The sequence below is a fragment of the Salmo trutta genome, chromosome 8 (assembly GCF_901001165.1).
Source record: "Salmo trutta chromosome 8, fSalTru1.1, whole genome shotgun sequence".
Taxonomy (NCBI): Eukaryota; Metazoa; Chordata; class Actinopteri; order Salmoniformes; family Salmonidae; genus Salmo; species Salmo trutta.
The window spans coordinates 12,783,823-12,802,644 of record NC_042964.1 but is presented as its reverse complement, the minus strand read 5'-3'; the positions used below and the strand labels follow the sequence as shown (position 1 = coordinate 12,802,644).

Here is an 18,822-nt window from a genome sequence, read left to right as displayed (position 1 = left end):
GGCAAAGGGTGGCTACTTTGAAGAATCTAAAATTGAGTTTGAGTTTATTTTATTTTTACAGGGACAGTGCACATTAGTCAATGTTTCTAAATATAAAATATATTTTGATTTGTTTAACACTTTGGTTAGTACATGATTCCATATGTGTTATTTCATAGTCTGGATGTCTTCACTATTATTCTACAATGTAGAAAATAGTAAAAATAAAGAAAAACCCTTCAATGAGGAAGTGTCCAAACTTTTGACTGGTACTTTATATCCATGTCCTCGTTCATCCACAACTCCCGTTGATAGGATAGTCATCGTTTGTTCTCCAGTGACTGCACGTTTGCTAGTAGGACAGAGGGCAATGGCGGTCTATTTACTCACCGACGAAGTCTTGTCATGGTGCCGGCTCGCCTGCCTCCGTTTCTCCGCCGCTTCCTCTTTCGATTCCCGGGGACTAGGGCCTGGTCTAGAGTAAGCAGAACGTCCAGCGCTGCCAACTCATTTAAGTAGACGTTTTCGTCCAAATAGAGGGTAGTGATCGCTGTTCTGATGTCCAGAAGCGGTTTCCAGTCATAGCAAATGATGGCAGAAACATTATGCACAAAAAAAGTTAAGACCAGCTCAAAACAAACATAGCAGAATTGGTTAGGAGCCCGTAAGACAGCTGCCATCCCATGCAGCGTCATAGTTGAGATTCCACTGTTTACAGTTACAGTATTTACAATGAGGATCTGAGATGCTGGGTAAATAGTTCACCAAGAGGGTGGCACTGGGGACAACATGTCACTTACTTCATTGTTGCAGAGTGGACGTTCATTGCATGCTTTCACCTGTGATCTGATCTGCTATTGATGCATTTCTGAGGCTCGGATCACGATGCCAGGTGAAAACTTGCTTTTGCTTGATGTTCCATGACTTTCTAAACTTAAAGGGATAGTTCACCCAAATTCCATATTGCTTTCCTTTCCCTGTAAGCAGTCTATGGACAGGGTAAGAAAACCAAATGTGTCATTTTGTAATTTCAGTGAACTATTCCTTTAAGATCAATGACCTTTTAGTATTCATCTAATAATTCAACCGTGTCCAACTCAGGTAATGTAGCAGATGGGTGATAAACTAGCCTGATCACAGCCCAATTCGGATATGTTTCCCACTAATTGGTCTATTGACCAATCACGTCAGATCTTTTCACATTTGATCTTTTTCAGAGCAGATCTGATTGGTCAAAAGATCAGGATTGGGCTACATGTGTAAATGCAGCCATTTCTATTTAAATTCTACTTTCTCACCAACTCCATCATTAATAAAGGCTGAATGAAATATTCAATTTGTACATCTTTTTATTGCAGCACATGCAATCCAACAGTCCACCAGTCAGAAATCACTTGAACAGAGACTAGTAATAATGTAAGGGGAAAGGGGATACTGGTGCGGCTTAAAACACAGGAAATGAGATCAGATCACTGCAGTTCTTTTAAAACCAGCTGGCAGCACTCGCCAACCTTGGCCGGGTCAGTGACGGAGGTGTACTTGGCGATCTGTGACGTGACCCCCAGGGACTTGGCCAGATCCTGGGCCGTCTGGTCGGAGGCCACTGTGGTCCCCAGGGCCACTAGGAGCCTAAACACTGCCTCCTTGTCCTGCACCGACTCCAGCGCCGCGCTGGCCACCGATAGACACTGGGCCTTGGCTTCCAGGTCAGGCTGGCCGTGGAGGGAGCCGGCGTAGTTGAGGACGAGAGTGGCCAGGGCGATGTGAATGTTTTTGTTGCACACGGAGCACAGGTCGGCAGCGCGCGACAGGACAGCCTCCCGTTGGGCCAATAGGAGGGCTCGGCCACGCCAGCCACTAAAGCAGTTGCAGAGCGTCCGCAGCGCCAGCATTTGATTGGCTGGCCGGGCCTGCGGCTTCATCAGGCTCAGCAGGTGGTTGCAGAGCGCAACGCCATCGTCCGCGTCGCCGCCACACAAGCTCTCGTTGACCTGTGGGTGGCGCACCGCCAGCCTCAGGATGTCCAGGACGGGGAAGACGATGTCTGGAGAGAGAAGAGGTGATCACAGGTCAATGAAGTGATAGTAGGCTCACAAGGGACATCATCATATGTTTAAATACTGGAATGTGCAATAGTTTCACATGCTTGAAAAGGCTGATGGGGCTTTTAATTCTTGAAAACACTGAAACTGAAGTCAAACAATAAAATGCTTATCAGAACTGCCCAAGGCTATAGTAAAACAATTTGTGCCCTCAGGCTTGGAGAAGCAAAAGTAATTCCGCTACCCAAGAATAGTAGAGCCCCCTTTACAGGCTCAAATAGCCGACCAATCAGCCTGTTACCAACCCTTTGGAAACATTTGAAAAAAATTGTTTTGACCAGATACCATGCTATTTTACTGTAAACAAATTGACAACAGACTTTCAGCACGCTTATAGGGAAGGACATTCAATAAGCACGGCACTTACACAAATGACTGATGATTGGCTGAGAGAAATTGATGATAAAGGTTTGTGGGAGCTGTTTTGTTAGACTTCAGTGCGGCTTTTGACATTATCGATCATAGTCTGCTGCTGGAAAAACGTATGTGTTATGACTTTACACCCCTGCTTTATTGTGGACAAAGAGTTACCTGTCTAACAGAACACAGAGGGTGTTCTTTAATGGACGCCTCTACAACATAATCCAGGTACAATCAGGAATTTCCCAGGGCAGCTGTCTAGGCCTCTTACTTTTTTCAATCTTTACTAATAACATGCCACTGACTGACTAAAGCCAGAGTGTCTATGTACGCGGATGACTCAACACGATACACGTCAGCTCCTACAGAGAGTGATATCACTGCATCAGTTAACAAAGATCTGCAGTTAGTTTCAGAATGGGTGACAAGGAATAAGTTATTCCTAAATATTACAAAAACTAAAAACATTGTATTTGGGACACAATCATTCACAAAACCCTGAACCTCAACTAAATTTTATAATAAATTATGTGGAAATTGAGCAAGTTGCGGGGACTAAACGGCTTGAAGTAACCCTGGATTGTAAACTGTCATGGTCAAAACATATTGATACAACAGTAGCTAAGATGGGGAGAACCTGGACTGCTGTTCAGTCGTGTGGTCAGGTATCACAAAGAGGCACCTCTGAAAATTACAGTTGGTTCAGAACAGGGCAGCACGGCTGGCCCTTAAATGTACATGGAGAGCTAACATTAATAATATGCATGTAATCTCTTTTGGCTCAAAGTGGAGGAGAGATTGACTTCATCACTTCTTGTTTTTTAAGAAGTGTTGATATGTTGAATGCACCGAGGTGCTGGTTTAAACTACTAGCAAACAGCTCGAACACCCATGCATACCCCACAAGACATGCCACCAGAGGTCTCTTCACAGTCCCCAAGTCCAGAACAGACTATGGGAGGTGCACAGTACTACATAGTGCCATGACTACATGGAACTCTATCCCACACCAGGTAACTGATGCAAGCAGTAGAATCAGATTTAAAGAACAGATAAAAATACACCTTATGGAACAGGACACACACACACACACACACTCGATGAAACAAATCTAATGTTATTTGTCACATGCGCCGAATAGTGAAATGCTTACTTAACCAACAATGCCTTAAGAAGTTAAGAAAAATGTGTTAAGTAAAAAATAGAAAAGTAAAAAATAGAAAATAAAAGTAACAAATAATTAAAGAGCAGCAGTAAAATAACAGTAGTGAGGCTATATACAGGGGGTACCGGTACAGAGTCAATGTGCGGGGCACCGGTTAGTCGAGGTAATATGTACATGTAGGTAAAACAGGCATTCCACACACATGGATTTTGTATTGTAGATATGTGATAGTAGAGTAGTTGCCTGAGAGAACACAACGTGTTGTGAAAAGTGTTATGAAATGTAATGTCATGTAATATTTTAAATTGTATATAACTGCCTTAATGTTGCTGGACCCCAGGCATTACATTACATGAACAGGCACGACTCCAACACCATCATTAAGTTTGCAGACGACACAACAGTGGTAGGCCTGATCACCGACAACGACGAGACAGCCTATAGGAAGGAGGTCAGAGACCAGGCAGTGTGGTGCCAGGACAACAACCTATCCCTCAACGTAACCAAGACTAAGGAGATGATTGTGGACTACAGGAAAAGGAGGACCGAGCACGCCCCCATTCTCATCGACGGGGCTGTAGTGGAGCAGGTTGAGAGCTTCATGATCCTTGGTGTCCACATCAACAACAAACTAGAATGGTCCAAACACACCAAGACAGTCGTGAAGAGGGCACGTGCAACATCGAGAGCATCCTGACTGGTTGCATCACTGCCTGGTATGGCAATTGCTCGGCCTCTGACCGCAAGGCACTACTTTGGGTAGTGCGTACGGCCCAGTACATCACTGGGGCAAAGCTTCCTGCCATCCAGGACCTCTACACCAGGCGGTGTCAGAGGAAGGCCCTAAAAATTGTCAGAGACCCCAGCCACCCCAGTCATAGACTGTTCTCTGTACTACCACATGGCAAGCGGTACCGAAGTGCCAAGTCTAGGACAAAAAGGCTTCTCAACAGTTTTTACCCCCAAGCCATAAGACTCCTGAACAGGTAATCAAATGGCTACCTGGACTATTTGCATTGTGCCCCCCAACCCCTCTTTTTACGCTGCTGCTACTCTCTGTTTATCATATACGCATAGTCACTTTAACTATACATTCATGTACATACTACCTCAATTGGGCCGACCAACCAGTGCTCCCGCACATTTGCTAACCGGGCTATCTGCATTGTGTCCCGCCACCCACCAGCCCCTCTTTTACGCTACAGCTACTCTCTGTTCATCATATATGCATAGTTACTTTAACCATATCTACATGTACATACTACCTCAATCAGCCTGACTAACCGGTGTCTGTATGTAACCTCCCTACTTTTATAGCCTCGCTTCTGTATATAGCCTGTCTTTTTACTGTTGTTTTATTTCTTTACTTACCTATTGTTCACCTAATACCTTTTTTGCACTGTTGGTTAGAGCCTGTAAGTAAGCAGTTCACTGTAAGGTCTACACCTGTATTCAGCGCAAGTGACAAATAAACTTTGATTTGAAGAGTAGCTGCTGCCTTGGCAGTAACTAAATGGGGATCCTTAATAAATACAAAACCCATGTTTGTTAGCCTACCTTCTGGCCAGTGAGAGGTCTTCCAGAGAAGGCTGATCTGCTCGGTGGTGGGCTGCTCTGAGGCACAGGGGTCACATACAGATACCAGCAGCTTCTCCAGGCTCCCCAGCACCTCCTCAGACAGCCTGTATTCCCCAGGGGCCCCACCGTTCAGCTCCCTCAGCTTGGCTGGTGGTGGAAGGGCAAAGAGCAACGTTAACATAGAGAGAGGCAATTGAGTATGTTAGGACACTGTAATATCCGGTATGTATTTTCTGTAGTGAGGTTTTCATAGAGCTATGCACATTATTTCAGTTCAGCCACAGTGCTGGTTGATCAGTTTTGTACGCTGAATAAATAGACAGAGATGATTTCTGCTAGTAGGAAAATATAGAATAAAATATGAAGGGATCATGTTTTGGTCAGTGCTTAGTTACCCATTATCTGTGTGGCGTTGGCCTGCTCGAAGGTCACCCCGTCCGTTTTGGGGAAGTAGATGTTGGTGGAGGTCTGCCTCGAGGCAGCTGAGGAGTAGGCACCCCCACCTGGGAAGAGGACAGGCAAATGTTACACCTCAAACAAACAAAATACAAGAGACTAGATTTCATCTGCTTTAGCAGTGTTATTGGGTTGTCTTTTATTATGAGTGAAAAAAAAAAAAAAAAACAGGATTGTGTGTCAATGCAACCTTTGATTGAACCCGAGGCATTGCTATAGTGACTGTTACCTGTGAAGGGGTCTGCCACGCCCACCGGCGCCCCTGTGGGAGTCCCCGATCCTGGGATGTACCGCCCAGTGCCTGAGGAAAGCGCCGTAATAATGTATTAGCATAGCCATAGAATGAAAATGGCATATAATGCATTAGAACAGCATGTTCTCAACAAACTGAAATCTACAAGAAAAGGACAATTGTTTTTATTTACCTGTGAAGGGGTCAGCCCCAAAACCTGCTCTATTGTCGGCAGCTACAGGGATGTATCGGCCTGAGCCTGATGGTGAACATGACAAAAGCAGGGTAAATATACAGTTAGTCTGGTATTCCAAACACATTTTGTATTTACTTGCTGTGATCCCATCTATTCCAATTGTTTACGGTAACGTTGCACAATGTTTGTTAGAGGAAATTCCACTGTAAGAGATTTTTCACTTTAAAATGGATGTCAAACAAAAAAACAATGATTGCAAATTTAAACAAACCATACAACTCTTTGCACAAGGATGACTTAACAATTCCCAAAGAACATTTTACAAAAACACATTAAGAAGAGTGCAGATGACGGAACGACGGTTTGTGCTGCCGGTGCCGTCATTCTGTAACCGGACATTGCATCTGCACTGTTCTTCAAGTCAATGCGTTTGTGAAATTTTCAGTGAACCTTTTTAGAAAGTCGTTCTTGTGCAAAGACTTGTGTGGTTTGTTTAACTTTGCAATCACTGGTTTTTGTTTGACATACATTTGAAAGTGAAAATTCTGAGTCACTCTGTTACAGTGGAATTGCCCTTCGAAGAGAAATATGCTGCCCCAGGTGTAGCCTATAGAGTGAAGATGGCTCAATGGCTTCACCAGTGAATGGATTGATACTACTGGGCTAGGCCGGTCTATTTCAAACATTATGGGAACTTGGTCCACTGCATGTTTTCTTTAGAAGAAAACATTGCCCTAAGTGTAGCCTATGGCGCTCGTTGATCCAGTGGCTTTACCGGTGAATGGGTCGGCAGCGCTGGGCGGGGCGGCTCCCAAGGTGTGTCCTTTGGTGTTCTCGATGATGAAGTTGGCCACCTGGTCCAGGAACATGGGGCTGAGCTCGTTCTTCTGCAGGAAGTTGTGAGCCGTCAGCCAGGGGTCGTCCGTCACGTTGTAGGGCAGCTTCATGGACGGGCCACCCTCGTTGATGTCGATGGTGAAGACAAAGTCGTACTCCTGGGAAATCATTCGGAAGATGGGTTGAGTGATTCACTGTCTGACAGCTCGCCTCAGTGAAGATCAAATGCTCTTGTTGTGGATCATTTGCCGTGCGTCTGTACTTTGTTCACCAGAGTCGTCTTGTAGTGAGCACACAATTTTCCTCTGAGGACAATAGTCTCTCTCTATCCGTATGTCCATCTATTGTTATCATCATTGACCTAACGTTGGGGTGCACCTATGGCTGTTGCGGTGACCTTATTACCGCCATTCCGTCGGTCACAAGTCATGAAGGAAGTCAAATTCCAAGTGACCATTTCGTCACGGTAATTAGGCTTCTCCAAGCTATAATGCTGCTAATGGTCATTACCAAACTTGCTAACTGCCTGGTACTCAGCACTCTATTGTTCCTCTAGTCACTCTGACATCAATGCAAATGTAATCGAAAATCTAATCAAACACTTCATGAGAAGCTCATGTAACGCAATATTTCTATAGGCCACGCAATTGAGTGCAAAAACAGAGTGATGGCCCCTATTAAAAAGAGGAGGATCCCATCAGCTTTCTATAGGCTAGGCCTACTATATTTATTTCTCAACTTTCCTAATATTAAGCACATTGCTTCTCTTAACAACAGGAGCATAGTCTACCTGGCTGGCATGAAAATGAACCATGGGAAAAGCGTCCTCCATTCACTATTTAAGTGCATAGATGACATGTATTGTTTTCCGCTGCCCATGTTTCGAGACAGGTGCATGATAAAGGTACATTCTAAATCAAAACAAATTTCACACATATTTTATTTAGTATATGTAATGACAAGACTAAATCAAGAATAGTCTGATGGGTGACAATATTAGCCTATCACTTGTGAATGATAAATTATCACTTGTGAATGATGCCCAGCTTAAGGTAAGAAACAATGCATTTTTTGGTGACTTTTTCTAATCATAGTCGCACACCTCATGTAGCCTAGCCCATAGACCTATATGTTTTGATAAGGTTAGTATCACAACTAAAGTGGCCAAATAACTTTTTAAAATTAAGCACATTAATCTGCTTTACAAGGGGTGTAGTGCCTAACTGGCATTCATAAGCATCGAGTGAGTTTCAAGTTTGGGGAAGATCATTTTCACCATAAAAATGCACCTCTATAATAAAAGCATTACATGCATAATCGCATGTGTGGTCACTTTTGATAATGGTGTTTTCCCGCTAATGGAACATTCGCACTTTTAGCCTACTGCCATGTGCGCATTGCTGTGCTTATAATGTGAACAAATTGCCTAATAGTTTGATCAACATTTAAAGCTAAACGTTCTGATCTGTTGTGTTAGACACATTGCGTAAATATTTTTTGGGATGCTAGTGGTTGTATTAATTTGGGATCTATCACATCTCACAACTGTCCCAGACTATGTTTGGAATATTTATTTCTCGCACAGAATAGAATGTCAACTTATGTACTATGGGGGACAGTGCATTTAGATAGACTAGTGCTTTTGCTGTTCGTTAGGCCTACTCATCTTGTTGGCTGACGAAAAGTAAAAGTGGACAGTTCTTCCAATATCTTCAATATGCACCTCAGAATTGTATAAGGACGTGTGCAGTTGCGTCCCCGATGTGTCTATCTTCACTTGTAGCCTGTGAGAAAAACCCGATCATGTGATGGAGAGCCATATGAGTGAGAGGTGCTTCGGGGCACGGAGCACTCAGGGAGAAGGGAACAACACAGCACTCCAGGCCAAGGGCACAACGGCCATTGGCCACAAAAAGCGCAGATTTTTTTAGGGTGCATTACGGCCACACAAAGGGGACGCTGCCATGAAATTTGAGGCATTATCAAGTGCATTTCAAATTCTGAATGAGAGACTGATGAAGTGTGTACAGCCTGCGCAAAAAAACAAAGCAGAACTCATACCTTTCAAACTACTTTTTTTCAAATCATCAGTGTCGCATCATGCAGCCTTAGAATGTATTAAAAATCGAAACATATAGCCCAACATTTTTAGAACAACTAAAGTCACATTAACAACTCTAAATGAAGCATATAGGAGTACCTATTTCCTTGTTAACCACTCAACACAGAATAGCTGCATGTTTGCACTCCCTCAAATTGTTCGGAGAAAATATCCTTTCTATTTTATTCAACTTGGTTCAATTGCATTCTTCATACTATAAAATAATATAAACAAATGCCACGGAATTGAAAGCAAATCTTGTCTCCTAAATGAACTAGTGTAGCCCACAGCCATATGGCATAGCCAGATCAGGACCTAACATAAGAACAACTCACAGTATGCTATTCTATTCTTCTGAAAGACTACAATTTCTCCATATCATGCTTCTTTAGACTGGTCTAAAATATATAATGGATTTATTGTGAAGGTGTAGGCTATATTAAATGGATTTATTAGACTTTTAAAAATGTAGGTGTTCCAAAGGTCTGCATCAGTGGGGAAGCCAGGAGATGCTAAATGTGTTCATGTTAATTAATGGTCAATTACCGTGAGACCGACAGTTATTTGCTTGACAATCCCCGGCAGACAAAATTTAGTGACCGCACCTTCCCCTCATAGTTGACTTTCTTGGAGGTCTGCTGGTTGGACCCTCCCACCACATCTCCTATCTTCATCCAGCGGCTGTCGGCCACGCTCCACTGGTACGCCTCCACCTTCTGGCCCTCTTTGATCAGCCGCGTCTGTCCGTCCCGATTCCCTGGGAGACAGACACATCTTAATGAGTGTGTATACTTTACACACTCCAATACAACAAGGTTTCTGAATTACTCCACTTTTTATGTGCTTCTGTGGTTTATAGTTTCAGGTTCTACTAAAGATTGGTGATTGGTAAAATACGTTTATCATTCATGAAAGATGTCAGTGATCAGGGGCTGTAGATGTAAAAAACAATAACAGCCAAACAGTGATGTTGGGCATGTAATGTCCTAATAGTTTTTCTGTTAATTGAATATATAGATATCAATACACATATAGTGTAATGAAATGGATTAATATAATGGAATATGTACGTAATATAATTACCAGGCTCATCAAGGTGATCCCTTCCTGGAAGATCCTCCATCTTGATGTCCCCCAGGTCCCCGGTCTTGGGGTCGATGGTGGTCTTGGAGAGCTCATCCTCGAAAGCTTGGAGGTCCTGAGGGCTGGCCATGCGGTCTTCCACCTCAGTGAACACTCTGATGAGGCCGTCACTGTGTGTGAGGCGAATAACACACATCGGTGACACAAAAGCAAGGTAATAGCAGCAACATTGCTCTCCTCACTCTTTCCATCTAACTGTTTCTCTTAATTTACTTTGAACTACTCACTGACTAATTAATAATAATATACAGTGCATTCAGAAAGTATTCAGACCCCTTGACTTTTTCCACATTTTGTAACGTTACAGCCTTATTCTAAAATGGATTCAATACTTTCCCCCCCTCATCAATCTACACACAATACCCCATAATGACAAAGCAAAAACAAGTTTTTAGAAACGTTGGGTAATTTATATATGGGGAAAAAAACGGAAATATCACATTGACATAAGTATTCAGACCCTTCACTCTGTACTTTGTTGAAACCCCTTTGGCAGTGATTACAGCCCTGAGTCTTCTTGGGTATGTCTCTACAAGCTTGGCACACCTGTATTTGGGGAGTTTCTCCCATTCTTCTCTGCAAATCCTCTCAAGCTCTGTCAGGTTGGATGGGGAGCGTTGCTGCACAGCTATTTTCAGGTCTCTCCAGAGATTTTAGATTGGGTTCAAGTCCGTGCTCTGGCTGGGCCACTCAAGGACATTGAGACTTGTCCCGAAGCCACTGACGCGTCATCTTGGCTCTGTGCTTAGGGTCGTTGTCCTTTTGGGATGTGAACCTGGAGCAGGTTTTCATCAAGGATCTCTGTACTTTGCTCAGTTCATCTTTCGTTCGACTCTGACAAGTCTCTTCCAGGCCCTGCCGCTGAAAAACATCCACACAGCATGATGCTGCCACCACCATGCTTCACCGTAGGGATGGTGCCAGGTTTCCTCCAGACGTGACGCTTGGCATTCAGGCCAAAGTGTTCAATCTTGGTTTCATCAGACAAGAGAATCTTGTTTCTCATGGTCTGAGAGTCCTTTAGGTACCTTTTGGCAAACTCCAAGCTGGCTGTCATGTGCCTTTTACTGAGGAGTAGCTTCCGCCTGGCAACTCTACCATAAAGGCCTGATTGGTGGGATGCTGCAGAGATGTTTGTCCTTCTGGAAGGTTCTCCCATCTCCACAGAGGAACTCTGGAGCTCTGTCAGAGTGACCATCGGGTTCTTGATCACCTCCCTGACCAAGGCCCTTCTCCCCTGAATTCTCAGTTTGGCCGGGAGGCCAGCTCTAGGAAGAGTCTTGGTGGTTCCAAACTTCTTCCATTAAGAAGGATGAGGCCACTGTTTGTGGTGACCTTAAATGCTGCAGAAATGTTTTGGTACCCTTTCCCAGATCTGTGCCTCGACACATTCCTGTCTCAGAGCTCAATGGACAATTCCTTCGACCTCATGGCTTGGTTTTTGTTCTGACACGCATTGTCAACTGTGGTACCTTATATAGACAGGTGTGTGCCTTTCCAAATCATGTCCAATCAATTTAATTTACAACAGGTGGAATCCAATCAAGATACAGAAACATCTCAAAGATGATCAATGGAAACAGGATGCACCAGAGCTCAATTCTGAGTCTCAAAGCAAAGGGTCTGAATACTTATGTAAATAAGGCATTTCTAAAAACCTGTTTTTGCTATGTCATTATGGGGTATTGTGTGTAGATTGATGAGGAAAATGTTTTATGTAATCAATTTTAGAATAAGGCTGTAACGTAACAAAACGTGGGAAAAGTCAAGGGGTCTGAATACTTTCCAAAGGCACTGTATATACGTATATGTATGTGTGTGTGTGCGTATATAAATATATACAGTACCAGTCAAAAGTTTGGACACCTACTCATTCAAGGGTCTTTACTTTTACTATTTTCTACATTGTAGAATAATAGTTAAGACATGAAAACTATGAAAAAACAAATATGGAATTATGTAGTAAGCCAAAAAGTTTTCAACAAATCAAAATATATTTGAGATTATTCAAAGTAGTCACCGTTTGCCTTGATGACAGCATTTCACACTCTTGGCATTCTCTCAACCAGCTTCACCTGGAATGCTTTTCCAACAGTCTTGAAGGAGTTCCCACATATGCTGAGCACTGGTTGGCTGCTTTTCCTTCACTCTGCGGTCCAACTCATCCCAAACCATCTCAATTGGGTTGAGGCCAGGTGATTGCGGTGGCCAGGTCATCTGATGCAGCACTCCATCACTCTCCTTCTTGGTAAAATAGCCCTTACACAGCCTGGAGGTGTATTGGGTCATTGTCCTGTTGAAAAACAAATTATAGTCGCACTAAGCGCAAACCAGATGGGATGGCATATCGCTGCAGAATGCTGTGGTAGCCATGTTGGCTAAGTGTGCCTTGAATTCTAAATAAATCACAGTGTCACCAGCCAAGCACCCCCACACCTCCTCCTCCATGGTGCACGGTGGGAACTACACATGCTGTGATAATTCGTTTACCTACACTGCGTCTCACAAAGACACAAAACATTTGGACTCCAGACCAAAGGACAGAATTCCACTGGTCTAATGTCCATTGCTCATGTTTCTTGGCCCAAGCAAGTCTCTTCTTATTATTGGTGTCCTTTAGTAGTGGTTTCTTTGCAGCAATTCGACCATGAAGGTCTGATTCACGCAGCCTCCTCTGAACAGTTGATGTCGAGATGTGTCTGTTGAACTCTGAAGCATTTATTTGGGCTGCAATTTCTGAAGCTGGTAACTCTAATGAACTTATCCTCTGCGGCAGAGTTATCTCTGGGTCTTCCTTTCCTGTGGCGGTCCTCATGAGAGCCAGTTTCATCATAGCGCTCGATGGTATTTGCGACTACACTTGAATTTTCCATATTGACTGACCTTCATGTCTTAATTAAAGTAATGATGGACTGTCATTTCTCTTTGCTTATATGAGCTGTTCTTGCCATAATATAGACTTGGTATTTTACCAAATAGGGCTATCTTCTGTATACCACCACTACCTTGTCACAACACAACTGATTGGCTCAAACGCATTAAGGAAAGAAATTCCACAAATGAACTTTTAACAAGGCACACCTGTTAATTGAAATGCATTCCAGGTGACTACCTCATGAAGCTGGTTGAGAGAATGCCAAGAGTGTGCAAAGCTGTCATCAAGGCACAGGGTGGCTACTTTGAAGAAACTCAAATATACATTTTTGTTTAACACTTTTTTGGTTATGACATGATTCCACATGTGTTATTTCATAGTTTTGATGTCTTCACTACTGTTCTACAAAGTAGAAAATTGTAAAAATAAAGAAAAACCCTGGAATGAGTAGGTGTGTCCAAACTTTTGACTGGTACTGTATATCTATCTCTGATAGAGGTGATGCAGTTGTTTTTTCATGTATTATACTGCTATGTCTCATGTCCTTTGACAGTGAGATAGAAATGGTTGGACAGTGGATTAACAGTGGGGTTTGGGGTTTACCTGGCTCCCACAGCTATATCCCCGTTGGGCAGGATACAGCAGCACCACACTGACTGGGCTGGGAGACGGATGGTCTGTTGGCACTCGCCCTGCTTCCATATCCTCAAGGTCCGGTCCTCTCCTGTGCTCACAAAATCTGAGAGGGGAGGAGAGCACCAACAGATTGTCTTGAAAAAATGTCTGACGGAAACTTCAACAAAGTAAATGTGCAGAGGCAATATCGTGTGTGCAGGAGTAATCTTTTCTATTATGAAAACATAATGGTGCCGGGGGAGATGGCTGCCGTTTAACGGGCGCTCAACCAATTGTGCGTGTTTTTTCGCATTATATGTAACTTATTTTGTACATAATGTTTCTGCCACCGTCTCTTATGACATCCCTGTCATTCACATGAGAAATAGAGACGGAGATATCGGGAACATAAGTTGGGGTGCCTTGTGAGGATCTGACGGCAAGTGGGTAATCTGCCTCTACCATCAGTCCTATTAGCCAACGTACAATCATTGGATAACAAAATAGCCGAACTACGATCACGAATATCCTGCCAATGGGACATTAAAAACGGTAATATCTTATGTTTCACCAAGTCGTGGCTGAACGACAACATGGATAAAATACAGCTGCCGGGATTTATGCTAAATCGGCAAGATAGGACAACTGCCTCTGGTAAGACAAGGGGTGGCGGTCTGTGTATATTTGTAAACAACAGCTGGTGCACAAAATCTAAAATTAAGGAAGTCTCAAGGTTTTGCTCGCCTGAGGTAGAGTATCTCATGATAAGCTGTAGATCACACCATTTACCAAAAGAGTGCTGGCACTAAATCTGCACTCAATGAGCTGTATAAGGCCATAAGCAAACACTCCACACACAGAGACGCGTACAAAGCTCACCCTAGCCCTCCATTTGGCAAATTTGACCATAATTCTATCCTACTGATTCCTGCTTACAAGCAAAAACTAAAGCAGGAAGCACCAGTGACTCGGTCAATAAAGAAGTGGTCAGATGGCACAGATGCTAAGCTACAGGACTGTTTTGCTAGCACAGACTGGAATATGTTCCAAGATTCTTCCGATGGCAGTACACCACATAAGTCACTGGCTTCATCAATAAGTGCATCGATGACGTCGTCCCCACAGGGACCGTAAGTACATACCCCAACCAGAAGCCATGGATTACAGGCAACATCCACACTGAGCTAAAGGGTAGAGCTGCCGCTTTCAAGGAGCGGAACTCTAACCCGGACGCTTATAAGAAATCCCACTATGCCCTCAGACGAACCATCAAACAGGCAAAGCATCAATACAAGACTAAGATTGAATCGTACTACACCGGCTCAGACGCTCGTCGGATGTGGCAGGGTTTGCAAACTATTACAGACTACAAAGGGAAGCACAGCCGCGAGCTGCCCAGTGACACGAGCCAGACGAGCTAAATTACTTCTATGCCCGCTTCGAGGCAAGCAACACTGCAGCATGCATGAGAGCATCAGCTGTTCCGGACGACTGTGTGATTACGCTCTCCGTAGTCGATGTGAGTAAGACCTTTAAAAACAGGTCAACATTCACCAGGCTGCAGGGCCAGACGGATTACCAGGACGTGTACTCCGAGCATCCGCAACATGTTTCAAGCACACCACCATAGTCCCTGTGCCCAAGAACACTAAGATAACCTGCCTGAATGACTACCAACCCGTAGCACTCACGTCTGTAGCCATGAAGTGCTTTGAAAAGCTGGTCATGGCTCACAACAACACCATTATCCCAGAAACCCTAGACCCACTCCAATTTGCATACCGCCCCAACAGATCCACAAATGATGCAATCTCTATAGCACTCCACACTGCCCTTTCCCACCTGGACAAAAAGAACACCTACGTGAGAATGTTATTCATTGACTACAGCTCAGCGTTCAACACCATAGTGCCCTCAAAGCTCATCACTAAGCTAAGGACCATGACACTAAACACCTCCCTCTGCAACTGGATCCTGAACTTCCTAACGGGCCGCCCCCAGGTGGTGAGGGTAGGTAAAAACACACCCCTTAAGGAAAAAAACAAAAAAACACATCTGCCACACTGATCCTCAACACGGGGGCCCCTCAGTTGTGCGTGCTCAGTGCCCTCCTGTACTCCCTGTTCACCCATGACCGCATGGCCAGGCACGACTCCAACACCATCATCAAGTTTGCCGACGACACAATCAAGTTCACAATCAAGTTCACCAACAACGATGAGACAGTCTATAGGGAGGAGGTCAGAGACCTGGCCATGTGGTGCCAGGACAACAACCTCTCCATCAACGTGATCAAGACAATGGAGATGATTGTGGACTACAGGAAAAGGAGGACAGAGCATGCCCCCATTCTCATCAACAGGGCTGTAGTGGAGCAGGTTGAGAGCTTCAAGTTCCTTGTTGTCCACATCACCAACAAACTATCATGGTCCAAACACACCAAGACAGTCGTGAAGAGGGCACGACAAAGCCTATTCCCCCTCAGGAGACTGAAAAGATTTGGTATGTGTCCCCAGATCCTCAAAATGTTCTACAGCTGCACCGAGAGCATTCTGATTGGTTTCATCACTGCCTTGTATGTCAACTGCTCAGCCTCTGACAGCAAGGCACTACAGAGGGGAGTGCGTACGGCCCAGTACATCACTGGGGCCAAGCTTCCTGCCATCCTGGACCTCTATACCCGGCGGTGTCAGAGGAAGGCCCTAACAAATGTCAACTTAACTTATCTATTTTTTACTTAACACTTATTTTTCTTAAAACTGCATTGTTGGGTAACGGCTTGTAAGTAAGCATTTCACTGTAAGGTTGTATTCGCCAAATAAAATTTGACAAATAAAATTTGATTTGAAGCACAAACAGACTGTCACACTTTCCTCGGGCATAGTGGTTCTACAAACAGACTGTCACACTTTCCTCAGGCATAGTGGTTCTACATACAGACTGTCACACTTTCCTAGGCCATAGTGGTTCTACATACAGACTGTCACACTTTCCTAGGCCATAGTGGTTCTACATACATACTGTCACACTTTCCTAGGCCATAGTGGTTCTACAAACAGACTGTCACACTTTCCTCGGGCATAGTGGTTCTACATACAGACTGTCACACTTTCCTAGGCCATAGTGGTTCTACAAACAGACTGTCACACTTTCCTCAGCCATAGTGGTTCTACAAACAGACTGTCACACTTTCCTAGGCCATAGTGGTTCTACAAACAGACTGTCACACTTTCCTCGGGCATAGTGGTTCTACATACAGACTGTCACACTTTCCTAGGCCATAGTGGTTCTACAAACAGGGCACAGGTAGATTGTCTGGGATCAGTCGTCCATACTGTACCTTGTCCGTTGGGGAAGACGGCCAGGCTGTAGATGTAGTTGGTATGGCTGTAGTATACCTGCACACATTCCCCAGTCACCAGCCATCTCCTGATACTGGTGTCGTTGCTGCAGGAGAAGAACTCCATGTCGCTGACCACCGCTAGCCCCCTGACACAGTCCTCGTGACCTGGGACAGACGAACGCATTCAGTGATGTCTGGCCTCAGTACTTCCACAGTATTTATGGAGGGAACGGTGGTTTGTGGGTGCATCAATCTCTCACCTGTAAATGTCTTCTCACAACGCCCAGCCTTCCACAGCTTGATGGTCTTGTCAGCTGATCCTGACAGCATGAGGCCTTGTTCAGGTAATATGACCACTGCCCACACTGCTGCTGTGTGCCCCTGGAATAAAAAAGAGCCCAACTAGCCATATTCACTCACCTGGGTTGTGTTCAGTACAGAGAAAATGCTGCGAAACTTATCCAATAAGAACACAGATTTTCGTTTTATGTCGCAAAACGTTTTTGCTAAATTGAGCCCTACTGAATATGTCTCATACACTTTACCTGTAAGGTCATCATGCACTTCTCGTTGAGCCAGACTTTTGCTGTGGTGTCCCATGAGCCACTCAGTAGGGTTCCAAACTTTCCAGAGGACAGAGTGCACACTGTGGACATACATATCATGGATAGTTTCTAGTTATTCACAACGAAAGTGTCATCAGACCAAGTTGGTATTTGAAGTAAAGTAATCACGTTCAATTAGGTGTTGCCAATAACGCATCAACTGTTTATCAACTCTACCTGTGTTTTTGTGTCCCTTGAGGGTGAACAATGGTTGTGGTTGGTCCAGTGTAAAAACACATATGTTGTGGTCATTTCCACCAGTGGCTATGAGTCCCCGAGGATATGTGTCACTTGGAGCGATGATGCATACACAGGATACAAAATTTTGATGACCTGTCATGCAATGCATTTCTGTGAACCCCCTGTCTGGGCTGAAGAGAGACAAAACATATGTTATATGAAATTAAATTGTATTACATTTAAAACACAGACCCGGGCGGTGTCAAATTCTGAACAGGCTCTGGCTATTTCTAATGATTGATTAGCTATAGAAAAGCGTAGCTAGCTATAAAGGAAACGTTAACGTTAGCTAACTAGGTAGCTAACAATAGCCATAAGGTCTAGCGATAAATCTCGTCCTTCAAGTTTGAGAAACCTTGTGTCACCTACAGTTGGCGTGATATGAATGGGGGACTGTCCGATGTGGAAAAAGCACTGCATAATACTTGCTGAGAGAATGACAACGCCAATTTTGCTAGCTAGCATTGTTGCAATAGCAGATACTTGGTTTGCCTTTACGTAACGCTTATGGTGAATTGAGAGGGGCATCGATGTGTGAGGCTAGGGTTCCTAACTGATTATCTTTACGACATTAAAATGGTGAGAACCACATTATTGTCTGTTGAGCTAAGCTAGCTCGCGGTACCTTGCGTTTGGTACCCAGACTCGTCCGGTTCGGTCTCGGGAAACAGACACAAAGGCTCCGTCAGGGAAAAAAGCAGCTGAAAGACCTCTCACATCCATTTCATGACCAGGTATAGAGCAGCTTAGCTTATATGAGTTAGGTGATGCCATTTTATCCCCAATATCACAATGTAATTTCTGAGCTGAGAAGTGACGTTTCTTGACAACAAGAAAGCGGCCGGCAAGTAAGGCGGAAGTAGCAATGCAAAACGAACCTTGACCTCAGATTGCATGATGGGTCAATTACATTTAGTTTTTGAAATTATATATTTTTTTCTGCTTTTGACGATTGAATAAAAAATGTACGAATACAAATAACAGAATAATGTTTT

The 18,822-nt window shown here is 44.0% G+C and overlaps 1 protein-coding gene across 1 annotated transcript; it reads right to left on the bottom strand.

Moving 5' to 3' along the window:
• Positions 1 to 1,310: 1,310 nt before the first annotated feature.
• On the bottom strand, positions 1,311 to 18,676 carry LOC115198237 (phospholipase A-2-activating protein). Its single transcript, XM_029760029.1, has 14 exons — positions 18,453 to 18,676; positions 17,765 to 17,958; positions 17,528 to 17,628; positions 17,243 to 17,363; positions 16,980 to 17,147; positions 13,628 to 13,763; positions 10,090 to 10,259; positions 9,612 to 9,763; positions 6,844 to 7,063; positions 6,066 to 6,131; positions 5,870 to 5,941; positions 5,580 to 5,687; positions 5,164 to 5,331; positions 1,311 to 2,023 (listed from the first exon to the last, which is right to left on the bottom strand). The coding sequence occupies exons 1-14, from the start codon at positions 18,599 to 18,601 to the stop codon at positions 1,449 to 1,451; spliced, it is 2,400 nt and encodes a 799-aa protein (XP_029615889.1). The 5' UTR covers positions 18,602 to 18,676; the 3' UTR covers positions 1,311 to 1,448.
• Positions 18,677 to 18,822: the final 146 nt, after the last annotated feature.